The 25,626-nt window shown below is 50.8% G+C and overlaps 11 protein-coding genes and 1 non-coding gene across 12 annotated transcripts; 3 read left to right on the top strand and 9 right to left on the bottom strand.

Moving 5' to 3' along the window:
• Window positions 1-480: 480 nt before the first annotated feature.
• ASPSYDRAFT_158425 (metallophosphatase domain-containing protein) lies at window positions 481-1,578 on the bottom strand (the record flags this gene model as incomplete). Its single annotated transcript, XM_040842728.1, has 1 exon — window positions 481-1,578. One exon carries the CDS (start codon window positions 1,576-1,578, stop codon window positions 481-483), a length of 1,098 nt encoding a protein of 365 aa, XP_040699404.1.
• Window positions 1,579-2,745: 1,167 nt separating this feature from the next.
• On the bottom strand, window positions 2,746-4,110 carry ASPSYDRAFT_48807 (uncharacterized protein). The gene is made up of 4 exons (XM_040847709.1): window positions 3,554-4,110; window positions 3,394-3,497; window positions 3,212-3,334; window positions 2,746-3,143 (listed from the first exon to the last, which is right to left on the bottom strand). Exons 1-4 carry the CDS (start codon window positions 3,698-3,700, stop codon window positions 2,993-2,995), a joined length of 525 nt encoding a protein of 174 aa, XP_040699403.1. The 5' UTR covers window positions 3,701-4,110; the 3' UTR covers window positions 2,746-2,992.
• A 753-nt stretch (window positions 4,111-4,863) lies between these two features.
• On the bottom strand, window positions 4,864-8,026 carry ASPSYDRAFT_415754 (actin-related protein ARP5). The gene is made up of 5 exons (XM_040846307.1): window positions 7,510-8,026; window positions 7,124-7,444; window positions 6,128-7,068; window positions 5,303-6,079; window positions 4,864-5,242 (listed from the first exon to the last, which is right to left on the bottom strand). Exons 1-5 carry the CDS (start codon window positions 7,703-7,705, stop codon window positions 5,210-5,212), a joined length of 2,268 nt encoding a protein of 755 aa, XP_040699402.1. The 5' UTR covers window positions 7,706-8,026; the 3' UTR covers window positions 4,864-5,209.
• A 115-nt stretch (window positions 8,027-8,141) lies between these two features.
• ASPSYDRAFT_92723 (DASH complex subunit DAD4) lies at window positions 8,142-8,702 on the bottom strand (the record flags this gene model as incomplete). Its single annotated transcript, XM_040852722.1, has 5 exons — window positions 8,142-8,170; window positions 8,223-8,307; window positions 8,360-8,404; window positions 8,457-8,508; window positions 8,578-8,702. 5 exons carry the CDS (start codon window positions 8,700-8,702, stop codon window positions 8,142-8,144), a joined length of 336 nt encoding a protein of 111 aa, XP_040699401.1.
• A 242-nt stretch (window positions 8,703-8,944) lies between these two features.
• Window positions 8,945-9,505, top strand: ASPSYDRAFT_158192 (uncharacterized protein; the record flags this gene model as incomplete). The annotated part of the gene is made up of 1 exon (XM_040842712.1): window positions 8,945-9,505. One exon carries the CDS (start codon window positions 8,945-8,947, stop codon window positions 9,503-9,505), a length of 561 nt encoding a protein of 186 aa, XP_040699400.1.
• Window positions 9,506-10,308: 803 nt separating this feature from the next.
• On the top strand, window positions 10,309-11,699 carry ASPSYDRAFT_48803 (Got1 family protein). Its single transcript, XM_040847708.1, has 6 exons — window positions 10,309-10,422; window positions 10,507-10,654; window positions 10,745-10,771; window positions 10,871-10,919; window positions 10,980-10,995; window positions 11,069-11,699. Exons 2-6 carry the CDS (start codon window positions 10,624-10,626, stop codon window positions 11,363-11,365), a joined length of 420 nt encoding a protein of 139 aa, XP_040699399.1. The 5' UTR covers window positions 10,309-10,422; window positions 10,507-10,623; the 3' UTR covers window positions 11,366-11,699.
• A 299-nt stretch (window positions 11,700-11,998) lies between these two features.
• On the bottom strand, window positions 11,999-12,700 carry pfy1 (profilin; the record flags this gene model as incomplete). Its single annotated transcript, XM_040842723.1, has 5 exons — window positions 11,999-12,130; window positions 12,201-12,335; window positions 12,424-12,508; window positions 12,588-12,603; window positions 12,673-12,700. The coding sequence occupies 5 exons, from the start codon at window positions 12,698-12,700 to the stop codon at window positions 11,999-12,001; spliced, it is 396 nt and encodes a 131-aa protein (XP_040699398.1).
• A 2,020-nt stretch (window positions 12,701-14,720) lies between these two features.
• Window positions 14,721-16,426, top strand: ASPSYDRAFT_158017 (uncharacterized protein; the record flags this gene model as incomplete). The annotated part of the gene is made up of 2 exons (XM_040842692.1): window positions 14,721-15,558; window positions 15,711-16,426. 2 exons carry the CDS (start codon window positions 14,721-14,723, stop codon window positions 16,424-16,426), a joined length of 1,554 nt encoding a protein of 517 aa, XP_040699397.1.
• Window positions 16,427-16,779: 353 nt separating this feature from the next.
• Window positions 16,780-22,842, bottom strand: ASPSYDRAFT_208544 (RNA helicase SLH1; the record flags this gene model as incomplete). Its single annotated transcript, XM_040843947.1, has 2 exons — window positions 16,780-20,957; window positions 21,000-22,842. The coding sequence occupies 2 exons, from the start codon at window positions 22,840-22,842 to the stop codon at window positions 16,780-16,782; spliced, it is 6,021 nt and encodes a 2,006-aa protein (XP_040699396.1).
• Window positions 22,843-23,334: 492 nt separating this feature from the next.
• ASPSYDRAFT_t118 lies at window positions 23,335-23,408 on the bottom strand. Its single transcript has one exon. It is a non-coding gene; the product is annotated as a tRNA-Ile (tRNA).
• Window positions 23,409-23,496: 88 nt separating this feature from the next.
• ASPSYDRAFT_414518 (sugar phosphate isomerase/epimerase family protein) lies at window positions 23,497-25,098 on the bottom strand. Its single transcript, XM_040846284.1, has 2 exons — window positions 23,662-25,098; window positions 23,497-23,610 (listed from the first exon to the last, which is right to left on the bottom strand). Exons 1-2 carry the CDS (start codon window positions 24,655-24,657, stop codon window positions 23,605-23,607), a joined length of 1,002 nt encoding a protein of 333 aa, XP_040699395.1. The 5' UTR covers window positions 24,658-25,098; the 3' UTR covers window positions 23,497-23,604.
• On the bottom strand, window positions 24,953-25,590 carry ASPSYDRAFT_60517 (GNAT family N-acetyltransferase; the record flags this gene model as incomplete). Its single annotated transcript, XM_040849865.1, has 2 exons — window positions 24,953-25,437; window positions 25,551-25,590. 2 exons carry the CDS (start codon window positions 25,588-25,590, stop codon window positions 24,953-24,955), a joined length of 525 nt encoding a protein of 174 aa, XP_040699394.1.
• Between the last annotated feature and the right edge of the window lie 36 nt (window positions 25,591-25,626).

Genomic DNA, 25,626 nt, shown 5'->3' with positions numbered 1-25,626 from the left:
TGCGCCGGAGGGCGATCATCACTCACGATTGTTTGCTGGAATTGGACCACGCGCGGTGCGGGCGACGTCATTGTTGAGGCTTTTTTTTCGTTGGCTTACTTATGCTGAGTTTGGGACGCGATATCGATTGTTGTTGGATTCTGGGTACGAGGTGGTGGTTGTTATTAGTCAGGAGGATGTTGTGTTGTGATGAACCCGATTACTCGTTCGTTGCCTGTCGTGGCGCCGCAGTATCCATTTACACTGCACTTCTTGCTATGTGCTCTGCACCCGACACATTTGCCATGCTGACTTGAACAGTGACGTAGGAAGATCTAAGTGTTTATGCTGACGGGGCATTTTGCCGATGGCCGTTGATCGTGACACATGTTGAATTATGATTATGGCACCTAATGAGAGGCCGTGTAGAACGCTAGACAAAAATGCATATATACATCGTCACAAATGACGGCCAACATCATGGCAGTTGAATTGGCGGGTTTACAAGACTACAACCTGCGGCTTGTTCCCCAGTTTGCCCGAATCCCGGTACATGCATGCTGCATTCACCATCCATCCTCCCTGGTTTTCGCCGCCCCAGACTTTGGCCCATACAACTCCTAATACGCCGTAGACCAGCACTCGGGCGGAGTCGACCCAGCCGGAGACGTCAAAAAGGTCCCGCAGAAGTCCGAAGAGAGAGCTGAAGCGTGAGTTCCCTGCGCGGGCCCGACGCGCGGTACAGATGCGTTCCCATGCTTTCTGAGCCTCGTCCCAGAAGACGGACTCTCGACCGTAGGCAGCATGGACGTGCCCGAAGACGTGAAGTGCCGGTCGAACGCGCCATGTATCAGATAGGAGGAACGGGCAGCCTGTAGAATAGACTGGTGAAAGATCGAGGTGGGATTGTGGGGGTGTGTGAGTGATCAGGATGTCGGTGTTTGCGGGGATAGTGCCGGACCAGGCGTCATGATGGGCAGGGTATGCGAATGCGTGTTCGGGGCCAAACGGCACGATGGCCGGTATTTGGGGAGCCCCGTATATTTTAAGCGAGCGGGGCCGCGAGGCCAGTAACGCGGAAGTGTCGGAAGGGGTTTGAGGAGTGGGAGGGAAGGTCACGGTGACGGAGGAATGTTGGAGATAGTGGATATCACCCCAGTCGATGCGGTGCGGGGAGTCAAAGTCGTCGACGGAGCGGAGGGAGGCCGTTGATGAGGAGACAGCAGCAAACGACTGGTCACGGTCTTCAGGTAACCTTGATCGGATATCGAAATAACTATCGTGGTTGCCGCAGATGACGACTTTCTGAGGATGCGGAAGCTTGCGCAACCAGTCTACCGCGGCCTGGATCTCGCGGGCGCTACCATCGTTGCACAGGTCGCCAGCGTGAATAAGAAGGTCGCCGTCAGGAACATCGGCCCATTCCAGAGTATGGGTATCGGAGATGCAAACAACTCGGATGGGACGGGCATCTGGAGGCGGCAACCGAGGAGGACCGCGGAGTCGGAGAAGTAGGTGGTGGAGGGGATAAATGAAGGCGGCAAGAGGCGAAGCGAGGATATAGTCGGGGAACGGGCGGCGATGAAACGGGGACGACATGATTTCCGGCGATATATGCCTTGTAGCTGTCCGCCTGACTTTGCTTCCGTTTCCTGTTTCTGAACTGAAAGCTTGAAGACAGGCTCAACGTTGTCTGGACACTGGAGAGAACCTCAGGCAGCGAAAAGATGTGGCAGATGCGGGGCGGTGAGTCGCAATCTAAAAGCGGACTAGTTCAGTCACTTTAGGATGGAGTAACTTAGGTAAGCCATTATTTTGCAAGGCGGAACTTATTATATCTTATTCATATCCCAAGTACTCGATTTAAAAGTAAAATGTATATACTATTGTTGGGTTGGCCTCTGATCTAGTAAGGGCGCTTACATTCCGAGCGGCGCCGGGCACCAGATGCATCAAGATAGAATCACTCTTTAAGGCCCCGCTTCCAGCATCGCATCTAGTTCTTTGAATATAATGATGGCACTGAGATTGCAGGATATCCACTTGCAGTATAAACTGTATGGATTTGAAATGGAAGTGAGTTGCCTACACACAAAAGTGGTTTTTATATAACTGAGGTTACCGTAAGAGCAGAAGTTTTCTTGTTTTTATAAACCTGTCAGCATAGAGATGAAATACCTTACAGGCCGCACCGTGTTCGCCTGGGAAGATTAACTATCCCATGCACTCCGCGACCTGGCCTGTGGGGTAAGTCCAGGTAGCGCGGATGCAGTGTGGTTTCCTAGAAGGAAGCCTTTTTTCGGCTTTTGGCATTTTTATTATCCGGTGAAGCTAACATTGGTTTCAATAATATATTCTTTGTTGCTAGCAGTAGATACATACACGTTTAGCAAGTCCCGCTTCCAGCATCGTATTAAGCTTTTTGAATATAATGATTGCACTGAGATTGCACGATGTCCACTAAAAATTCACTTTTCTAAAGAGTGATTCTATCTTGATGCATCGGATGCCCGGCGCCGTCGGAATGTAAGCGCCTTTATTAGACCACAGGCCAAGCCTTTATTAACACAGGAGAACTATGTTGAAGAAATTGCTATTCGATTACAAACACTATTAGGCGGTAATTGGTATATCAAACAGTGAAAACCTATCAAGCTCTCACGTCTGCAAAGATCCATCTCAAACCAAAACAACAAATACAAAGTTCATTACCAAACAATCAAACCCCCCATTACAATTATCCATCCACACCAATAGTACAGCTGAGCTATTCAGAGTGAGAGACAAGCGAGTAGATACATGCACTGCTCGAAACCGGCGATATATATAGGTATCAAGTAAGTTGAAAACAAAAACAAAAAGAAAAAAGAAATTAGTCTTCGTCATCCATCACGTCAACACGGTACGATACCCCGGGAGGAGGAGGGGCCCATCATTGACATGGCGTAAAATCCCCCCCCCCCACCAGCTTGCTCGGAAACGGTCAGCAGTTTGCCCTACTTCCCGCATGAATTTAAGGGACAGCGGTGGCTGGGCCGTCGTGTCCGTTATGAGGAGCAGTAGCGGCGCCATGGGCATGCTTTTCCGCAATTGGGTTGGTGTTCTCGCGGCGGTAGGACCACAGGGACCAAAGCTCGAGGAGCATGCCGAAAAATGTGAAAATACTAATGGATGTTAGGTCAAGGATTATAAATTGGGTTTGCATAGTGGAAGGTGGAATATAATGACGTACAAGGCGAGGAAGATGAAGGCTTCATTGGCTCTCTTGCGTCCGCAGGCAACGAAGGGAGGCGCGTTGAGGAAGCAGTTGTTCGTGTTGTAGTCTTGGGCGGCGAAGATGAAGGAAGTGAGCCAGCTAGGCATTGTTAGCATGCGTTCGATATTCTAGCGTAGTGCTCGGGGGACAGGACATACAGGTAGGAGAAGACCACATCGATGAGGAACACGAATCGGCTGAGCATATTAGGCATGAAGGGCGAGATAAAGGCCGGTAGGAAGAAGACGACCGAAATGGCAGCCTACATTAAGTTAGTATCGTTACGGGGAAATGGAAAGAGTTTTTTTCCGCACGTACAATGACTTCCTGGTAGATTATATGCCCGCCACGAGGGCCCCTGTTGATGAAGTAGGAAGTAATTCCCAGCACGATAACCGTGCTCGCCCATTGGAGAAAACGGACGATGAGCAATGCCGGTCGAGCAAGAGCCTGACGCGATGCCATGCTGACGGTATTTGAATTTAAGTTGGGTTAAGAAGAGAGTTATAGTTCTCGAGCTCGGTTGCGCTCAAAATTGATGAGTGGATGGGTGAAAGCAAAACAACCTTCCGGGCCTGGTGGGCAGCACAAAGCTTTATATCTCAGGTTGCATCAGACAGGGATCATTGCATCAGACTCGTCCAGTCTCTGTCATCCCACGGAACAACTATCGAGGCAAGATTTGCGTCAGGATGCTTTGACCATGCCGACAGCTGCAGGAGGCCCACGTCGGGACAGACCTGCCAGCGTCCAGAACTCGATATCCCTTTCAATTTTCGAGCGCTAGCTCGAAGCTAAAGCTGGAATGAGGTACTACAGCGGTTGTTCCGGACGGAGAGAGGGATATTTCCATGGAAATTCATCTCATGTCTGCGTCATGATAAACAATGGAGACCGGATATAACGGTCATGATAAATGCCAAGGGGGCGGATGGACCAACAGAGGCCGTAGGAGCCAGAACAAGGAAGACTAATTGGCCTATCGTGAGCAGGGTGCTTGACCGACGGACCAGTGGGTGGCGTGGTTGTGTGACCTGGGGGATCTTCAGAGAGGGGCATGCAGAGCTACAGTTTTGTTGGCATGAAGGTTCTGCAGAAGACAATAATGGGCTATTATGGAGATCAGGCCGTTATGCGGATCGCATGACTTCCGGAACGCGCGGAACCACGGGTCCATCGCCTCGACGGTCGGTATATAACGGGATTGTTTAGATAACAATATAGTAATAGTATAATAATGAGATGGCATCCCGGGTGGCAGCTGGGGAGATTCGAGACCCGATTAGGCCGAGCCGAAACCACGCAACTGGCGACGATTGGAGCTCGCCCTCCGATCATCATCACATCAGTCGTACATCAGTCCAGGCCGGATTGCCATCCACCGCTCTTCGCACTGAGAACCCTGGAGCGCATTTTCTGAGCTAAACGGGAGTGAGCCGTGGAAGAGAGTTAAACGAGGAAGACCACTACCAAGAGAGGAGGGCGACCCACAAGGCTGAAGATCACCAGTCCAGACCCGTGACAACGTCCGTCACCTGCCCGACCGCGACAGAGTTGGGAGGAAAGGGAAAGGGAAGATGAAGATGGAAAGCCTGGTTTGGCTCCTTGACCTTCACCCTGGAAACGCAGTCTCCTTGCTTGCAGCGCAAAGGCAGGGATAGATCAAGATAAAACACCAAAACACTAATGACATTTAAGGCCTCTGTGCACGCAGTGACCGCTTGGAGGACAGACTACACTGCTACAGTCAATCGAAGAATAAGAACAAAGCTTTCACATCCCTTCATTCCTCGGCTCCTGTCAGAACCCAAATCCAGCGAACCCCTGAGGTCGGAAACGGAATAATATATTTTAGGTAGATGTCTCAGTAGGATGCAAGGATAACAAAGTAAAAATATGCCGCGTCTAATTAAACAACACAACTTTGACTGCCTGACTCCCGACTCCAAGCGACGCCCGGTGCTTCCTAAGCCCTCACCACGAAGTAACGTTGCCCAAATCGTGTTCCTGTGCATCGAGTTAGAAGGTTCAGTAGTAGCAAACGTAGAAAAATAACCAATAACTTACCTTCAGATATTCGCTGCCCTTTTCCAGGTACTCCTCGCGTGTAATCGAAGACTTGGCTAGTGACGATCCAGAAGCCCATTGCGCTGCTCCCTTCCAGGCGTCGAGAATAGGATCCGTCGCACTACGCACGCCCAGCTGAGCATCGAGAGGAAGGAACGCCCGGAAGTCGTTCCGGAATCGTTCATCAAAGTTCTGGAAGAGGGTATTGCCGCCGGTAAGGAACACATCGCGTAGTAATTTCGACTGTTCCTCCGGGTTCGAGAATCGTTGGTTTACAATATCCGCGGCGATCTCGACCAAACCCGCCTGGTCGATTCCAGCAATGGACGGCTTGAAGACCACTTCCGGTACTCGGATACGCTCGACGTTCAGATGTATTTGGTGGGCCTCGCGCTGGCTCTCTGGGTCGAAAGCCCACGGCCCGCGCAGGAACACATGGATTAAACTCTTTGTCCAGTCAGATTGGGCTGCGAGAGTGTGGTTTTCCGTAAACTCCGGGTCGTATTCCAGCAGCTCTTTCTCGACGTTGTCTAGCATTCCGCCGAGGTCTTCCTCCTCTTCATCATCGCTGGCCTCGCCCGTAGCCACCGTTCGGTAGACACCCCAGTCTTCGTCGTTGGCTCCAAAATCATCATCATCTCCTCCCCTTCGTCGCTTCTTCGGACCGTCCGCTGCAAGATTGGCGAGGGTCTTCATGCGCATCTGACTGGCTAGTGACTTGCGGTTGCCAAGATCGGCCTTCATGCGGTCGCGTTCCTTAATTCTTTGGAGAAGGTTCTGGTGATTTGTTAGCTTAGGTACCTAAGAAGGACGAAATCAGCCTACCTGGCGTTGAACTCTCCGTTCAGAGATCCAGCTGTCAAAGTTGTTCTCACGCTTTTCGCGATCGAGCCGGATTTCCTCATCCCTGCGGGCTTGTTCCCGCTCTTTCTCTTCCTTCGCTCGTTGTCTCGCCTCCACATTGGACTTCATCAGACGTTGGTGGCGCTTCTCCTTTAGACCAGCCTCATCTAATTCCTCATCGGGGACTTCTAACAGTGGGAATGTGGCCTCCTCCTGTGCCTCTTCAGTCTCCTCGTTCCCGAGATCCTTGTTTCTCGACCTCTTAATAGAGCGCTCGAGATCCCGGATCAGCCGGTCCAGATGCGTCTCATCCTTTAGATCCTCGGCATCCAAGATTCGAACTTTCTCCTTCTTCGTTTCCGACTGGAGGCCACGCTGCAGGTCCTTGTAGTATTCTAGTTCCTGCTCCTTCTTCATCAACTTCTCCAGCCTCATCTTAGCCGCCTGCTCTTGTAGCCGTCGGCCACTCTCCTTTTTCCGCTCCGCAATTCGTGCAAGCTCCTCCTCTGTCTTCTCCGGTACGATATGCTCCGTGAATGGGTATTGAACGACATGGTCTCGATCTTCTAGGCCCGTCCAGTCCAAGTACCCGCTCAATTCCCGGTCGTAGTCTTTTGAAATGTAGCAATGGTTATGCACAAGATCTTCCATCTGGTTATCCGTCATCTTCCCAGGAAATGTCGGGTATTTCAGTCGCATAAGTTTTAGGAGGTATTCCGAAGCGTGCATCCCACCAAAATTCAAACGCGAACAGTTGGAGAGCATTGCCTTCGAATCGAGGACCGGGATAACGTGCGTTGAGGTATGCGACGAAGAAACGATCAGACCATCCGTTCCACGATTATATCTGTAGGAGAATAGCGAGTCGATTCCGTACGCGACCGATGGGGCGGAGTAACATTCGAACAGGATCTCGTTCATCACTATAACATCAGTATTGGCTTTGCAATCGTCGCTATTGCATGGGGTCGCTCTTACTCCTCCTCGGGTAATTCGGGTTCGCAATAGGCTCCGTCATGACAATTGGTCTGTCAACGCCTCCATTGGCCCCATCGATACCAAGTTTGATGAACAGGTAGTCCAACAAACCCTCCATTACGTCCCAGTTGCCCACTACACTGGTGCCAGGGTCGAACGCGTACCGGAGCTGGCCGCGCGTAGTCGCATCGATGTAGGCATCATGTCCGATGAATTGGCAGGCCTTGTTCAGTTTTCGGTCCCGGTATCGGCTCATCACAGGGGGCAGTACGAAACGGGGGCTCTTGTCGAACGACCAGCCGGCTTTTACGAGGTGAGAGCCTAGAGAATGATAAGCATTAGTTAAGAGCCATAGATAAATACGCTATTGATCAGATCTTACTGACCATTGTCAATAACGATAGCGCTCGTATCGGGCTTGGATTTGCTCTGTTCGTAGCCATCAGTCTGCGGGGGCTGGTAGCCCTTGAAAGGACGCTCGTGGACGTCAAAGATCTTGGGAGGCGGCTTGACGGCGCCCTGCTCCGTTGAATTGATTGAGAACCGAGCAGGCAGAATCGACTGCACCGATGTAATCGCCATGGTGCGAGGCGTTGGTCAAACGGGGATCTTTTAGTAGGAGCTTTCGAGCGATAGTGATCACCGCATCGCTGCCCGTCGCATGCGGCAGGGGAGCAAGGTGGTTTTATATCTCAATGACAGAGAGTTGTGCGATGGATATATAAATCGGCCAGGAGGGGGAGGTGGTTTGTGGTGACAATGGGATGGCAGGTGAAATCCCCAGCTCCGGCACGATGGAAAGTCTGGGCCAGTGGCCACCGCCAGCATTGTATTGCCAAGACTGGCGTCAACTATCCCGACAACCAGCTATAGAACAGAACACCAAGAAACCCACTGTATTGTTACATATTACGGACAGCCAAAATTGCATTTAAATGTCTTCTTGGTGGCTACAAAATCAAGTTCGTTGGTATCTATTGTTGCTGCATTATCATCAAAAGCGTTGACAGAGGATATTTCACGATGGTTCCTTCAGGTTTTCCGTGGCTATTGGCAATTAGTTAGGTCGCTGGATACCTCGTTGGGATGGAAAACATACCCTCCAAGTGGAATAATACATTGGATTGATAGTTTTTGAACATTTGCGCGACAAGCTCGACATTCATGTTTTGAATGTTGACCTCCTAAGAGCACAGTCAGGGACAGGAAGGGAGAACTCTCATCAAATAATCGTACCTGGAGGCTTTTATTCATAACCATGACAGCCTCGTTCAGCTTTTCCTAAGTGGCCGTCAGTGCAATCTGCAAACTTGGACCAACGTGGGGAACATACAACGTTGTTGATAATCCGAGATAGAAGGAGTGCTTGCTGATGCTCGTGTGGGCTTTCCTGTATCCCGCGCCATTAGTATACATCAGAAATAAAACAAAAGGTGTTACGGTGCCATTCTTACCATTTTTGCGTGGTAATCACTGGGTTGCTGTTGATGGAGGCGGATGTTTGTTGTTGTAACTGACAATGCGGAGCGGTCACATGACCAGTGTCGGATGAGAGAGCATTTGGTTCTGGCCCGACCATCGAGCAGACTGCCTGTATTCAAAACCAACTACTGGAAGAACCTTGTCATTCTTCCAAGACGATTCCGTGTACACGTTCTGTCTGCCTATAATCAAATTTAATTGAGGCCTTCCGGTCGTCATATCCTTCGTCCACCGCACCAAGATACCTGGAGTCTCCCAACTCCCAACACCGAGAGTTGAGGATCGCATTAACTTCCACATCCATCCCTTTCGCCCTTCACGACTATCAATCTTCTCAGCATGGCTCCTGCAACCCCCGCCGAAAGCGAAGCTCATCAGCGACTCCTGGACTCGCTAGATATAGCGGCCGTTCCGCGTCCCTTCCGAAGCCAGACCTGGAAACCTTCTCAACGACGAAACAAGAACGTCAAGCAGCTACTCTCCGACAGCTCTAGAAGGGAGGCATCCTCGATGGCCACGCAGGCAAACTCCGGCGCGACTACCCCTGGAGCTTCCGCCACCACAGATGGGAGCCAGACTCCTGCCGAGGGCGGCCAGCGTGGAGCAAACATAGCTCAGGCCGCACAGAGTCTCCAAACGCTTGTTCTAGAGAGGAATGCACGCGCTGCGTTCTCTTCAGGTCCCACCGTAACCTACACGAACATTGAATCTGCTCCTTCGCTTCACCCATCGCAGCAACGACCGTACTGCGACATTACCGGACTGCCGGCTGCGTACACCGACCCAAAGACCCGGCTGAGGTATCACGACAAAGAGGTATTCGGCGTTATTAGGACACTTGGGCAAGGCGTGCCTGAGAACTACCTGGAGCTCAGGGCCGCTCACGTCGTTCTGAAATAAGGGCTACGAACTCTACATAAAGCAACGCTCGTACGATAAAGACAGACATCAGAAGCAAGGTTAGATCTCTCATTGAACAGTCGTAATTGTCTAGCTAACATTCATTGACCCTAAAAGCTACTTTCCCCGACACGACGATATGTACGACCAACCAAGTCAAGCTCTTCCACCCACCATGCCCCTTTCGAGACAGGCTCAAGGAAGCGCTCCGGCTTATTCGTGATCTTGTATATTATACGATTTGATCTTCGCCTTGTGCTCGAAGCACTCGACTCATACCGACGCTCCACGAACGGAACATCAGTTACAGCACCCGAGGATGCTGTTGTCGCGGCGTATAGGCTGGACAACCAGCTTCGGGATAGGGGAGGAAAGAATAGTCGACGTCTTATATTGAGATGAGATGTCGAAGACGATTCCGAGACCAGCCAATCCGTAACCCAGCTCATGGTTCAATATGGCTGTACCTAGTTTGGCTTCCTGATGCCGCAATTCCGAAAATGACTTTCACAATGGCATTATGAGAGCTCTTCATGTTGTAACCCTAGGATGTAAATTGCTTGCAGTGGATTGCTCCATTATGCAATCGTAGAAGCAAATATTCAATGGTGCGTAGATGCTTGCCAGCATGCGAGGCGGAGGTTCATTGAAAATCAGTGAAGAGGTTTTCCACCGTCGTGGAATAGTGGAATGTTGTGCGGCGTTAAGGAGAGGGAGACCGCCTTCCTGTTACACTCTAGCTCCTGAGTGCCAAGACACAAACATGGCAGAACTTCTAGACAATTCGTCGCAATCGCAGTGATTGTTGATCAAGAGCTCCGAAAATCTGGCCAAGAACCTCTGCCAGACCTCCGTCAACGTGGCATAATACCAGGCCAACCTCAACTCGCGACCAGGTATCCGCTTGTACTCTCCAGGTATGTGGCAGTCGAGCCATGATCTCCCACCGGTACCCGCTCCTTATCAGCGCGGATTTCTAACCTTCCACAAACAAAATTCAGGACTCGCCGCTCCCTGCTTGAACCATCTTGCGGTCATCGCGCACCTACAATCTTTCCAAATTCGCGCCCCGTGCCTTATAAACTTTCTTCACCCAATATCCTTGGACAACCGCCAAGATGCCGTCCGTGTGGATGACAGATAACCAGAGTAAGAGTGGCTACCACCTGGGTTTCTTCATGCGGCTCCCCATCGCCGTCGTTTGAACTTTTATGCTAATGACTCTTTTCTACTGACCAGAAATTGGGGTCATATTCTGCTCCGGTGGTACGTTTGATCATTTTCTCAGTCTCTTGTGAACCGCCGTGATTCCAGTGCGCCGTGCTATATAGTCTCCTCGGACCACTAACAGTCGCACGGTTATAGGAGGCCTATTCTTATTCGGCGGAGTGCTCATGTTCTTCGATCGATCATTGTACGTATACTCAACGCTCTCAAACCATTATGTGCAAATTCACTAATACCGCCTCTTTAGGCTCGCCATGGGTAACGTACGTCTAGCCCAATTCCTCGCATAAATCCTGCCATCCATCCATACATCTAACAAAACATCCCGCAAACCAGATCCTCTTCCTAATTGGTCTAACTCTAATCATCGGGTTTGAAAAAACCCTCGCCTTCTTCTCGCGCCGCCAAAAGCTCAAAGGCACCGCCGGATTCGCCCTCGGCATCATCCTGATCCTACTCCGGTGGCCTCTAACCGGTTTTCTGATTGAACTTTACGGCCTCTTTATCCTATTTGGCGACTTTTTGGTCACGATTGGCCAGTTTGCGGGAAATATCCCTGTTGTTGGGCCCTTCATCCAGCGGGTTTTGGAGACACTCGCGGGTGGGAGGAGGAATGCCGAGTTGCCGGTCTAGTATGACTAGTAACTACACAGTCTTCTTCTCTGTATGGGACTGTTAGGTTCTAGGATTCATTTCCGGCCCGTGGGTTGAGGAGGGCCAGGTCAAAACTAGGTTTGGGCGCGGTATTTTACCTGGCGGTGCCACCGGTGGTCTGTCTGCTACTAACTAGAATTGGATGGCAAAAATGGTGTCTGTATAATGTCTATATTACTAAGATTACGTATTATTATATCTACTATAATGACTGCGGTATGCTGGGATTAGAGATCTCGGTGTATTGCTTAATATCATGAGATAGGAATGAATGCCAGACAAGTTGAACGGCCTTACAGAAGAAATAGAAGCAAATGCGAGTCAAGAAGCTCCATTGAAGCTAAAACGCTCAAATAACATTGGCCATGATGCAGATTATTGTGGTTATAGTACTAGAACTCATAACAGAGGTTAGAGCATCTAGAGTGATCAATATCCACGAGGATTCATTCTGTACTAGCAGAGTACATATTGCACATATTTACGGGTTTGCAAGATGCTGAAGATAGAAGAGAGTAGAAGACATAAGAAAGCACCACCATCGTGATTTACATTAGGCAAACATATTGTCTGTCTGATCCCATGACTAGCCCACATGCAACACCGGAACGCTTATTTGGCACCGTTGATGTAGTCAGCAACGCGCTCAATGGCAGTAGCGGCGTTGGTGGTCTGGACGGCCTCGGTGTGGTGGCCGACCATAATGCAGGAGGCAGTCCGGACAATGACAGCGCCTTCCTTGCCCTAGAAGTTAAACTTCATTAGTATTTGTGCACTGTAGATGATGGCTAGGTTAAATGGAACGCAAAAGTACCTTCTTGCCGTAAAGGCTACGGTCATCAGCCTTGATGGCGAGGAACTTCTCTCCACCAATTGTGAAGCCGTGCTGCATGGCGTAGTTGCTGTCGCCAAAAGCAGATCCAATGCCCTGGATTTCTTGGGGAGTGATCTGTATTCGTCGTTAGCGACGGGTTTCCCGGAGAATATTCGGCCGGCCGGAGGAAGACCGAATGAGCGGTGGACAGGGTCAACAGTACCGAGAAACCAGCGGATGAAGCCTCAACGCCAGAGAAGTCAGGGCTAAGGATGGCGGCTTTGTCAAATTGGCCGGATCCCATCAAACTGTGAATGTCAGAATCAATGCGGAGGTCGCGGGGGTTCCAATATTGGTTGAGGCGGGGTAATGACGGAGGCACGGTACCTGGAATCGACATATCCTGGATAGAAGATACAAGTTAGCTACAGCCAGCTCAACGAAGGAGGTACTTCAATAGCGCAGGACTTACCTTGCCAGATAGCAGAGTGTGCACCCATGGTAACGGTTGGATAAACAAGCAGCGGAGAAGTGGAAAGGGGGAAACGGTTGAGGGTGCGCCTGGGAGGTTCGGCGAGCGGGTGGTGAGTAGAGACAGTAGGGGAGTTCAGGGGAATAAAGGAAGATCGTCCAGCGACAAGGCCGTTGAAGTTATTATTCGTCGGGATGGAGAGAAGAAGCGAGATGTCGGTGGGCAGCAGGAAGCAGAAAGTAGGTGAGGTAAGGTGGGGTGGGGTTGTGCTGGCCGGGGCCTGAGGCAGAGCTGACTGCCCCGCCATTTCTTTCCATTTCCGCTGCGTCTCTCCCGTCATTCTTCATCCATCCGGCATCAGATATGGCGTCTTGCCTTGGCCCAGGTACGGATTCAGTTTCTGTTCTCCCTATTTATTCTATTTTTGGGCCCAGTCGGGTATTATTACCAGCTGCTGCTGCCTGCACATCAACATTAGTATTATTGTCATTGGATCCCGAGGTTACCACGCTAGATCCTAATATGCTCTGCAGGAGGCTCTGCAAACAGGAGTACATCAGCCAAACATCACAATCCGTGCTCCGATCCCAGAGCACAACACCGGGGAGTATCCCCAGTATAATACGGATCCCGCCCAGGGTCTTTCACTGTGAACCTCTTCTGAAACGATTGGTTTCAGGGCAGCACCATCTTTTAAGCATGAACTTGTGCTCCAAGTAAACTTCATTTTGGACGTCCGAACGGCCCATGGCCAGGCCAGCTCATTCCCGGCCTCATTCGCCAATTGTAGATACTTCAATAGCTCAGTCCTCAAGACCAATGTCCGTAGAAACGGCACGGCACGTGTTACTCTTGTCAGGTGGGGATCATTTGGCACGCTTATTCCCTTTGGGGACCCGTACGGATAGTTGTCCCTGCATCGCAACCCCGAGGACGCGCGATTCACCTTGATTCCTCGGGCTTTCGTGACTACCGCTTCCGATGTATTTCGCAACCCATTCGTGAGAGTCGGCCGCAATGCGGTCTTCTCTTCTCTTTTTCCGCCAGTTTAGCCTGGCGCTAAACGCTATACTCCCAAGAAGCTCGTCCAAACGCTGTCTCTGTAAGGCCACCCATATCATCCACCGAGTTCACCGCTGCTTCTGCATGCTCGAAAGGATTGATGCAACTTGCACCAGCCCTTTCCCGGATTATGGCCGATTATTGATTCACGAGGGCATATGGATGTTCGGCGATGGGCGACACACATGGGAATGACGGCCCAGAACACCACCAGATCTTTGAAGACCCGTCTCGGCGGCCCGCGGTGACGAACATCACTTCAAAATTCGACAATCCGACATTAAACAGATGAATCTGTGCTCGTGCCTCTTAGCGCGTTTGGGATGTCAATCTCCGATGCTCCCAGTTCGCAACCTCCATTGGTCGGGCGGGCCCGGTTTCAGCTTACTCTGAAACCAATGATGGACCAAATCCTCTCACGCCGAGTGCTTGAAATTGGCGCACCCACCGACGATACATCTGCTTCGTGTCTCGCCCATGATGTTAATTTAAATTCTACGCAACCACAGTGCTTTCTCTAATGGCTTAATATCAGCCGCTTCTGCGGCTGTCAACAGCCCACCCATGATTGGTCCCCTTAATTCAGACTGACATGTCGATGTGGCTTGGGCGGCAGCAACAATTTATCTCTATCACTCCTGTTGGCCGGTTCTTCGCGACCCTGCGCTAACCAACCGCTGGTTGTCTCACTTGGGATCTGAGATGTGAGACTTTGCAAGGCCCACTAGATCACTCGATCCCTGACACAGAGGGGTTGTGCGTCATGGCCCTTTTAATATCATGAGCCGCTGTTTCCCTCCTTTTCGTAGATGGGTTTTGCTTCCTCTGTTTTTCGACACTTGAGTTCGCGGCCTGGTCTTCTGGAAGACTGTCCATTCTTTATATAGTCACGACTTTCCTTTTTCTTTGGACCATTCTCACCTCATACATAGTCAACTCTTTTAATTCGAACTTCGTCCAATTTGACGGAACAAGTCGAGTGAAACATGGCTCGAGGGATGTTAGGGAAACCACGCTCGCCGCCACAGGCGCAGGGTATCTCCCAGCCGCACTTGAGATATACAGATGCACTGCCGAGAAGTGACCTGCGCGACATTGACCGCGGTGTCAGTTACAGCCGCCCAATCCAACAGCCCGTCAGAAGCCCGCAATACTCCAACACATCACAGGGACGCAATATAAGCAGAGCAACGAATACTCGTCCCTCCGGCTTCGATTTTCACCTTACTGCACCTCCAAATGAACCATTGCGTACGTCGGATACGCCCCTTGGAGTGGATGAGGCGATGATTGGCATTGCCCTGGGAAGCCCGCGGTTGTTGGAACCACGTAACATGCCATCTCAAAAGCAACCACTCCCACCACCGACACCTCCGGATGGTGAGGGACCTTCCTCGGCATTACAGCGAAAGCCGAGCAAATGGAGGAAGATTGGGGGCCTATTCAAAGCAAAGAACGCACTTGCTTCAGACACAAACACCACTAAACCATTTTACCAGGTTCGCGCTCCGAATGAGAATCCGCAGCAGGGTTCTACTCATTCAGTAGACTACAAGTCTCGGCGGAGGCCTGGTACCAAGACTGGGCCTATTGAAAACACTGAAGTATGGCCGTGTCTTGTTTCGGAAAATGAAGCTTTAGCTCACAAGCAAGACTCGTCCAAGCCGAAAGTTCCTGGGTCGTTTCTCCAGGTTGAAATCCCGCAAGTCGAGATGGAAAGGTACAGCGTGATGTTTGGTGGTCTTCTAAACAACAATCGGCCCTCGCTGTTGGATAGACGAAGCAAGACACTAGACAATGTGACCATTCCTGGTAGAGAGGTGAGTGTCCTTTCCTACTCGATCTCCAACCATGCATCTCTTCTCATGCTCCCTAGTCACCTCCCCCGCTGGGCCCGCCACAACGACGAGCAACCTCCCCAGCACCGTCAAGATCCCCCAATTTTACCCTATTCCCGACAATGCCATCTATTAAAGCCTCGAAAGTTCTAGGGAGCCAGAACCTACCCCAAGCTCCGAATCATTTACGCAGGCCTCAGACGTCTCCGGAAGACGCACCTCACAAAAGGCTATCAGACGAAAAGAACCAACAAACAATAACACCAGACAATCGATCTCAAGCGAAAGCTTCCCACCGGCCACAGGCCTCTGTCACATCATTCCTCTCCGCGACCTCAATTGGGTCCGACGATGAACCATTGCTCATCCACAAAGTCGAACCAGTCCGCACCTACGCCGGCATGAAAGAGCCAAACTGGGATATCATCAACCGCAAAACACCCTCCGACAACCCAAAGAAACTTACCATCAACACACGAGAACTCCGCTCGGACTCAAATAGCACCACCGGCTCGATCGACACAGCCAAATCCTCGCCGATCCTCTCGCCATTAGTCTCCTCTCGCCCCGTCGTATCACCCTCAGCCAACGAGACCGCCATCTTTCCCCCACCACGGACAACATCCCGACGTGAAAATGGATCAATTCCAAAAATTGAAGTCTCCGTTGCGCGCTCTGTCTCCGTGTCGAAGGGCAAAAAGCAGGTCCTTGTCCCTGTTAGGCCGAGAGCCAATCAGTGGAACTCTAGCAACGAGAGACTTGTGGCGAGGCAGGCCAAAACGCCCAGAGTCATGAATCCGGAATATGGTCATAGGCCGGGCCTTTCGCAGGACGCACGTATTGAGACGGCATGAACTTGGGAGTCACATAGTCCTTTCTTTTTCCCTTTTGTTATTTTCTGGCTGGTTTGTTTGGCTTTAAGGTGCTGCGTCCATACCCATTTCATTTGCACTTTTCTCTTTCCGTTTCTCAGTTCACAGCGCAGGGCGTAGAGCGGGCATCTTTGTTGAACTTCTACCTTTATTTTCAGTTTATGTACTTTCTAGCGTGAGATGTCTTTTTGCTTCGAGGTTAAATATTCAAGGCACAGTGTGTCTTTGCTGTTCTATAAGTCAATAAATTTTCTGTTCTATATGGTACTGTCCCGTCTAACGAGAACTTAGATAATCGAGACCGCATGCCGAACACCTAGTTCGATTCGAGATTATCACTCCTTCGCCGGAATACTCGACTCGGGAACAACCTGCCTCTGGCTCTCGACCTCCTTGCCCTTACTACTACCGCCACCAATCCCACCAAGAACCTCGACCCCGGAAACAACCCACTCCATTCCCGGATAAGAATCACTAATCACCCGTACATTGACAGCTGCAGGGACAGGAAGGCCCCTGGGAAATTTCACTGAGGAGTTTGTCGTAATGGGACCATTTCCTCGGCCCTTGCCATTGTTCTTGTTCGGGGCCTTCCAGCTTCCTTTGCCGCTGTCCCGGGTTGCACTGTTGTTATTTCCCATGGGCCACGAAACGCGCTTGAGAGCTACAAGATCCCCATCTAGGCCATCTGACTTGGCCGCACAAACGAGCAAAAAGAAACCCTCTGTTTGGGGTTTTGGGAAGCGCGGCGCGTAGATCCGGAAGTCTGGGTTCGTGGGGTTGTTCTTGCGTGTTAGGGTGACTGTTATTCCCCGTTCGGACGTTTGGGGAATCGCGACTGAGAGGCGCGGGAGATGGGTGGTTGCTTTTGTGAATTGGGCTTGGGCGGGGCCTGGAAGATGCATCTTCCCGGGGAGGGAGGATATTGCGCCATGTGGAAGTGAGGTTAGGGCTGTTAGTGAAGTGGGAAGTGTTTGGTTTTTGTTGGTGGTGTTGGCGGATGGTTCGATGCCTGGGAGGATAGATAGGGCGTGGTCCTCTGGCCATCGCGCGGATTTGATGCACTGCAGCAGATTTATGAATGTGCGGCACGCAGCTGTGTAGCCTAGTTCGGCCATTGCGTCGATTGAAGCCTGGATAATACGGATACTCTGGTCGAGGACAGAAGTTTGATCTCCGACATAATCAGAAATGGGAAGATCAATGCGAGACATATAAGCTTGGAGGAGAAGGAAGGCCTTGACATGGGGATCCCACATCGGGAGGTCGCCCATCGGTTCAACGGAGAGCGGCAGATTGCGCGAGAGCTCGGCGTTGATGAGGTCTTCGTTGTGACGAACAGGGAGTTCGTCGAACTCAGTAGCAGAGCACATCCAGCTGAGCACATCATGGAAGGTCGGTGCAGGCTTTGCATGGGAAAGCAGGTAACGAATTGTCTTGTGTGCAAGGTAGTAGTAACTCATGATTTTTCCGAATGGAGTCGAATCGACCTCGCCGGTAGCCGAGTCGAAAATGATACAGCTGGATCCCGACAACTCACCGAGAGATTTGTCGACAAGGTCAATCATGAAATCCTGCGCCAGGGACTGTGCTTCAAGGGAGTTGTGCTGGTCTGCTGAAATCTCAAGGCCATAGTACGACGGGTTCTTATGCAAACGTCGGAAGAAGAACGTCCAAGTAAGATAGTCGAGAGCGTCTTGCTTGGTGGTGATTGTCCCAGCGGAGACTTCAGCGCCCAAGTGGTTATCCAAAACTTTGTGCAGGGTCGACTCAACAGGGAAGCCGGTATGCAGGAAATGTTTATAGAATGCTTTCTTCGAGTCTTGGGTGAAGATACGCGCAATACCAGATGAATCGAACTGAGGGCGTCCAGCACGACCCAACATTTGCAAAACATCCGTCAAGTCCATATCCCTGTATCCTTCAATTTTCGCGTCGAAGAATTGGGTTCCTTTGACGACAACAAGATGTGCAGGAAGGTTAACACCCCAAGCGAGAGTGCTAGTGGCTACAAGGATCTGAATCTTGTTATTCGCGAATAGTTCTTCGGCCAGTTGTCGGTCAGACTCTACCAAACCGGCATGGTGAAGACCGATACCAAAGGACAGCGCCTCACGCAAAGCCTCATCCTTGACCCGTTCAAGGTTCGGCTGTAGATCGTCCTCTGACATACGAACAAAGCGACGCGGGTTATCCTCCATTCCACAGAAATTGATCAAGTCCTTGGCTGTCAAGCGAGTCTGTCTACGAGAAGCGACAAACACAATCACAGGCTTCTCGGGGGAGTGGTTCTTGATGGCAAGGAAGGTTGGTCGATTCATCGACTGCATCAGCGGACAGAACCCACGTTGCTCGGGGAATCCGTCAATAAAAATTTCCAGGGGGACAGGCCGCACGGAATGCCGGAAATTGTACAGTCCTTCTTTGACTCCTAACCAGTTCGCAAGATCCGATGCATTTGCACAGGCCGTCGACATACCCATTAGTCGAACTGAGCCCTTCGACTGCGAAGCGATATAGTTCATACGGGACACAATAATCTCGAGAATAGGTCCACGGTCACCGCCAAGCAGGTGAATTTCGTCAATAATTACCAGGCTCACCTTCCGAACATAATCTCTGGTTTGCCAGCTACGCGAGATACCGTCCCACTTTTCTGGAGTGGTAATGATAATATCTGCGTCACGGATTGTCCGCGTGTCAGGTGTGTTGTCACCAGTCAACTCAACCAGTTTCAAACCCATGGGTGCTGTAACTCGCTTTCCCCAATCCATAACACGCTCGCGAACAAGCGCTTTCATAGGGGCAATGTACACCACCTTGGATCCAGGGCGCTCTCTGAAAGCCCACCACATGGCCAACTCCGCAGCAACTGTCTTTCCACTACCTGTTGGTGATCCAAGTAACACGTTTGCTGGCGTATGATAAAGAACGTGGAAGAGCTGGGTCTGCATTGGGTTGAAGTACTGAAAGCGCTGTCCATAAAGTTCTTCGAGAATTGGGTTATTCAAAGCAGATGTAGGGAGAGGCTGTAGATCCAGAAGGTCTGTATAGACACTCTCAGTGTCCGGGCGAATCAGATGCTGAAATGATATTGGAGTAACTGTCTCCGCTCCCAACCAACGATCAGATATGGCTCGAACATATATCTGACTGGGCAAGGGATCTGAAAGTGGAATGGTAAAGTTCAGTTCGTGTTCATCATAGAGCTTCTTCCTGCTGAGAATAAAATATTCATGGTGATAGATCTCCGATGTTTCTGAGTTCTCAACCCAAATCCAGTAAGACTCGGATGCACCATGGTGTCGATCATTCCAGGTAAATTCGGGATAGAGGTGTAGGCACACGCGTAAAACATCGCGATTTAGTGGTGCAATCTCGGCCTCTACACTTAGAGTCGGGAAGTTATCCAATAACTTTCCCAGTGTCTTTCCCATCTTAGTGTTGTGGACAAGTTCGCCAAGTTCTGCGGTTTCCATGTCCCTCATCGATTCGACGGATGATGATGGTAATCTCTCATCCAAGTTCCTCAAAATCGGCTGCGGCAAGTCGAATTGACGGAATGGGTGATCGAAAGGCCACATTTGCTTCTCGATGGACTTGCACATGGAAAGGAGCACTTGACATTGATACCCCCAGTGCCGGTTCAAGGCGATCATGAACAAAGCGCGACAGATACGTGCCGCATTCTGAGCGACATATCCCGTGTCCGAGACCAACGCAAAATCCTCAAGTTTAGCACGGGAAATGTAGGACTGGAGTAAAATGTTGGTCTTTGCATGTGCAGAATCATTTCCCCCTTCCACTTCAGTCTGGACTGCTTCCTCGCGAAGTCTAGTGAGCTCTTTCGACTCACTATCGCGAGATTGGATGTTGTCGAATTCGCCACTCATACTAATCATTCGCAAAACGTCCGCCTCGCCAGATCGGGGCCGCATCAACTCGTTGAAGATCTCAATGCTTGTCTGGAGGACGTAGTATTGACTAGCAATCCGCCCAACATCTTTAGCTCGGAGTTCTTCTGTCTTCTCATTGTAGATGATCATCTGGCTTTTTTGCAGGACGAGAGCTGCCTGGACGATGAGTTGGCGGCGTCTCTGAACCAGCATAGGGTCATCTACCATTTCAGTATAGTCGATACCATAGTTTCGAGGTTCCCGCTTCATGCGAACAAATAGATAGGAATATCCCAGCCACTGCACTGCTTCCGGAATTGACGTGACTGTTCCGAGCGAGATCTCGGCATTCAAATTGTCCACAAGTCGGCTAGAGAAGCGAGACTCAATTGGTTGCTGCGAAGTAACTGCAGAGACATAGTGGTTCAGCTTGTCATGCGTTGTACAGATAAAACCAATACCTGTATCCTGGAACTGAGGACGACCTGCACGGCCAAAAATCTGCATGACATCCAGTATACCAAGGTCGACAAATTTACCCTCCTGGGGATTGTACAGTTGGGTCCCCTTGATGACGACTGCCGCAGCCGGAAGGTTTACACCCCACGCAAGCGTAGCTGTACAGCAGAGGACCTTGATGAGCCCCTCCGAGAACATACGCTCCATGAGGTTCCGGTCACTTCGGCTCATTCCGGCATGATGGGTACCGAATCCACTAGCAAATAAGTCACGAAGTTCGCGAGCGCGCGCATGCTTCATATCCCGAAGGGCGTTAGAATAGTTTTCGTGCTCGTGACAGCTGAAGAGCGCCTCGCACCCATCCTGGACAGCCATTTGCTTCATCATCCGCGCTGTCAACACTGTGTCTTTGCGCGAGTGCACGAACACCATGACCTGATGGCCTTGCTCAAGCATATCCCGGACTTTCTCAAAAGCAACAGTGTCGATATTCTCGCGAGATTGTTTAGAGCCAGGTTTCCCCTTGACGCCGATAAAATGCTGTTCAAGAGGCACTGGTCGGAAAGATGAGTCAAAAAAGAACAGACCCGCCATCTTGTTGACCTTGAGAAAATCGGCAACGTCGATATAATTTGGAAGTGTTGCTGACAGGCCGACGATGCGAATAAGCGATTGGGTGCTTTCAACCTGTCTCTGAGTACGAGCAACCAATGACTCGATGACCGCACCGCGCTCATCGTGAAGCATATGGACCTCATCAATAATCAACAAGCGAACCTTTTGCACAAGCTCTGTGTCTCCTGTGCTCTTGCGGGTCACCACGTCCCATTTTTCAGGGGTGGTAACGATGATCTGGGTTTCCACGATCTCGCGCTTCGTCAACTGCATATCACCAGTCAACTCACGAACTTTGATTCCGAGCCACGCAAGACGTTTTCCGAGTTTTTCAGTAACTTCTGCCGCGAGGGCTTTCATGGGAGCCACATAAACAATCTTGAAGTCGTCCACCAGAACCGAGAACTCGGTTGCATCTGGTTCTTCCACCGGATTGGGAACTGTGTTCTTTCCAACAGCATTCAGTATCGTAAGCATAGCAGCGTCCGTCTTACCCGCACCGGTGGGCGCGCAAATGAGCATGTTTTCACTCGTCTTGTAGGCAACATCATATAGTAAGCTCTGCATCCGGTTCAACGTCTTGTACCCCTTGAATGTGCCCTGGCAAAGACCATCCATAGACGAAATCGGAACCAGCTTCTGCTGCTGTCCAAGTGTGCCAACTTTCGAAGCTGGAACTTCGACCTCGGTATACTTTGATTCGTCAATTTGCCTACTCCCGAGCGGCAGCCCGTAGCTCTTCCCATTCAAGGCTAGCACATTCCTTGAGTCGTGCGATTTGAAAACATGCGGGTATTTCGGTTCCTGTCGAGCCTGTTCCGGTAGCAAAGCCGCGTTCTTATGCTGGTAATCCTGGTGTCGGAGAGCCTGCTCCCTCTCAGCCCTTGTCTGCAATGTCCCAGCCGCCAATCCGTCCGTCTGCGCATGTGTTTTCCTCGGTCCAGCGTCCAGGCTCCCTAGTATCTCCTTCCGGTGCGTGATCAACTCGATTACAAAATCCAGATCGTCAAACCCCACGATCTCAGCCAACGACATCTGCAGCTCATCATCGCCACTATCCGTAGCCAGTGCAGCAATCAGTTGCTGTGTCATCTCGTTCGCGTCCATCCCGGGTTGTTGGTAGGCGAGAAGCTGGCATCTCTGCTGCAGCCATGTCTGATCGTACAGCTCGGAAGAGGGAGGAGGGGAAGGCAAATCGTCGATTTCGTCTAGTCCACTGGCGGACTCGTCGTCGGAACTGATTAGATCCCAGACATCGTCAACTGTTCCGGCGGAGGAGGAATTTTCGTCAAGATCGAGGTCAAGGTCGCTGCCGTACGCAAGCTGATCGTTGGCAGGGTCTTTCGTGAGGTTCAGGTCTGCGATGGCCTGGCGCATGGCGGCTAGTTGAGCCAGCCACTGCGACTCGATAGACCCGGTTCCGTTCATGTTTAAAGATGCTGAAAACGTCTAAATCAAATACCGTGTTCCGTCGGAGGGAAAGAAGAGGGATTGTGAATGAGGAATGAAGAGAACAGCGAAATCGTCGGGCGGTGCACTAGCTCCGGTAGTAACTTATCTTGCGTATGACACAACACGAAAGTTTGATATGCAATTGTTCACAAGCTCCATTAGATAATTTAATTCAGCGATCTGAAAATGCAGAGGCTTATTTAATGTAGCCTTTGACTATTTCGATGGTTATATTGAAAGTCGGGGTCCCGTTATGGAACTATATATTTTAGCAGAAGATGACCAATATCACTCAACGATAGTTAAGAGTCACCATGAGTCATTATCCATTCATCGAAGACCATATTCACATTACAAAAAGGGTTTGCCATCAAGTTGTTACCCAGCTGATAAAACATATCTGCCACTCAGCTTTAAGCTTTTGCTGTGCTATAGTTGGGATCTAAGGTGCAAAAAATTCAAAAAAATTGGTCCCAGAGGGGGTCGAACCCTCGACTTTCGCGTTATTAGCACGACACTCTAACCGACTGAGTTATGGAACCGAGTTATTAAGTTTTCCAGCATAGTTTGACTACATGAGCCCAACTGTCGAGAGCATACAATCTGCTCGCTTCGAACTGTACGAAAATAAGCCAACTGGCATGGCGGGACTTCAACATATTGGATCTTATGTTTTAGGAGTGCAATATCTAGAAAAATACATTACCATAGTCAAGTATCATTTATAGAGCTATATTTTCAGAGCTAACACATGTCAACCTCATTCCCACGAACCTAATCCAATTGACTTCATACCTTCGAGCTTTCCCCACTCACACCAGCCTGGACCTTCTCCCAAGACCTCCATCCTCTCTCGGCCGCAGTCTCAGGCTTATACGCTTCGTCACGCATTCGCCGATCAAAAATTTCCATGGACACCCAGCCCTTGAACTCGACATCAACCAGCCATGCTTGTACCACATCCGTAATAGGCGTATACCCTCCATATTCCGTCTCGAACGGGTAAGGCCGCCCGTGCTTCGACCATGTAAATTCCGGCGCCTCGCCCTCAAGATACCAGGGATGGCTCTTTGAGAACGGGGGATCGAATCGTTCGGCATCAGATAACTGTACATAGAAGACCTTTTCGATGGGAATGCTCGTTACAAAGCGGCGTAGCGAGGCAGCCAGCTTCTCCGGACCGTCAGGGTATACTCCCGAGTCTGTGAAAGGACTCGCCCAGAGCTTTGTAGTCTCGTGGAAAGTATCCAGGCATATACCGAAATTGTCGCGGTCAACGAGCTGCGTGAGACGAAGGACATCGTCCCAGGTCGAGTAGACGACGCCCCACGATAAGGGCTCGTACGCAATGGAGATAACGGGCGATAGCGAACTAGCTAAATCTGCAAGCTGCTGCATCTCCGAGACGATCACGGCTTCATCTCGAATACTGTCGGTGCCATATTGTGACGGGACTTGAAGGTATGTTGCGCCTAGGATGCGCGCGAGATCAAGCCAGCGCTGGGCGAGATCGAGACGCTCCTTAAGCGGGGTCTTTGTGCCCTCGAAGTTCTCAAAGGGGGCGAGTGAGATGATTGTCAGACCCAGGTCGTCACTTAATTGTCGGATCTGCTTTGCCCCAGTGGATATAGGGATTTGGAGGCTGTTGCTGTAGCGCTCTAGATCGGCGTAGACGATTTCAAGGCCCTGGAAGCCTTGTTGCGCCGCGGCGCGGATCTTGTGGTCTAATGCGTGAGACGGATGTTGGCCCAGGCATGAGGTGCCAATTGCGATTTTGTTAGGAAGAGACATGGTGAGTGAGGCTGTACTCAGTAGTTGTGTGCATCATTGATGGCACACTCATGATTCTTGTAGTAGTTGGTCGAGCGCGAGCCGGAAATCAGTTTCCTAGTCTCGGACATACCCTGCACCAATGGAAGTCCTCGTGGACCTCATCGAGTCCCCCGGATCGCCGTGATCACAGGCTCTTTTGGCTCGTTTAGACGTTTACCCGCATTCAAGGGTAAACGGTGGATATGCTCTCGGGACTATATGCGAACAGCGATCTAAATCAACTTCTATATTACATCATCTATACCGTACTGCATCATACCCCCTCCGCCAACCTATCCAACGCCTCCCCCTCAACCATCATCTTCAACCACTCGTCCATCGGCTTCGCGCCAACCTGCTTATAAAACTCGATGCTGGGCTCGTTCCACGTCAGAACACTCCATTCCAGCCGCCGCCCCTTCACCTCCACTACCTTCGCCGCAAGCCACTTCAGCAGCTTGAACCCGTACCCGTTCCCCCGCGCCGCAGGCTGCACGTATAGATCCTCGAGGTAGATACCGGGGGCTGCGCGCCACGTCGAGTAGTTGTAGAAGAACAATGCCATGCCGACAGGGATGGGCGAGGGCGTTTCGGGGGTTGCGGGCGGTGTGATCAGCGCGGTGTAGACAGAGCCCCGCTTGGGAGCGTCGTTCGGAAAGGAGAGCGTTGCGAGGAGCGAGGATTCGGTCGCTTCGACCTCATGCAAGGCTTTTTCGTAGTCGGCGAGCTCGCGGATGAATTGGAGGATTAGCGGGACGTCTGGGAGTATGGTTATTAGTATTACTGTTGGCAATTGGCTAGGTGAAGAGTTCGCATGGCGGGTGCGGGGAGTGAATAGATGGGGAGTGAAAGAAGATACAGCTACAACGTACCCTCCGCGGTTGCGAGTCTGATTGTCGGTTGGGCTGACATGGTGATCTCTCGAGTATGATGAAGAGGCGACTGGCA

This window comes from Aspergillus sydowii, assembly GCF_001890705.1.
Source record: "Aspergillus sydowii CBS 593.65 unplaced genomic scaffold ASPSYscaffold_11, whole genome shotgun sequence".
In the NCBI taxonomy this organism is placed as follows: Eukaryota; Fungi; Ascomycota; class Eurotiomycetes; order Eurotiales; family Aspergillaceae; genus Aspergillus; species Aspergillus sydowii.
Note: the sequence above shows the minus strand (reverse complement) of the source record. Positions and strands in the feature narration are given on the sequence as shown.

Coding starts and splice junctions, on each gene's coding strand:
- ASPSYDRAFT_414518 (XM_040846284.1), bottom strand. CDS start 24,657: ATGTCTCTTCCTAACAAAATCGCAATTGGCACCTCATGCCTGGGCCAA.
- ASPSYDRAFT_415754 (XM_040846307.1), bottom strand. CDS start 7,705: ATGGCGATTACATCGGTGCAGTCGATTCTGCCTGCTCGGTTCTCAATC. Junction 7,445..7,509: donor CGCTATCGTTATTGACAATG/GTCAGTAAGATC, acceptor ATCATTCTCTAG/GCTCTCACCTCGTAAAAGCC. Junction 5,243..5,302: donor AGGGCAGCGAATATCTGAAG/GTAAGTTATTGG, acceptor CTCGATGCACAG/GAACACGATTTGGGCAACGT.
- ASPSYDRAFT_48803 (XM_040847708.1), top strand. CDS start 10,624: ATGCCGTCCGTGTGGATGACAGATAACCAGA. Junction 10,655..10,744: donor GTGGATGACAGATAACCAGA/GTAAGAGTGGCT, acceptor TCTACTGACCAG/AAATTGGGGTCATATTCTGC. Junction 10,772..10,870: donor GGTCATATTCTGCTCCGGTG/GTACGTTTGATC, acceptor GCACGGTTATAG/GAGGCCTATTCTTATTCGGC.
- ASPSYDRAFT_48807 (XM_040847709.1), bottom strand. CDS start 3,700: ATGGCATCGCGTCAGGCTCTTGCTCGACCGGCATTGCTCATCGTCCGT. Junction 3,335..3,393: donor GATGTGGTCTTCTCCTACCT/GTATGTCCTGTC, acceptor AACAATGCCTAG/CTGGCTCACTTCCTTCATCT. Junction 3,144..3,211: donor GCCTTCATCTTCCTCGCCTT/GTACGTCATTAT, acceptor AACATCCATTAG/TATTTTCACATTTTTCGGCA.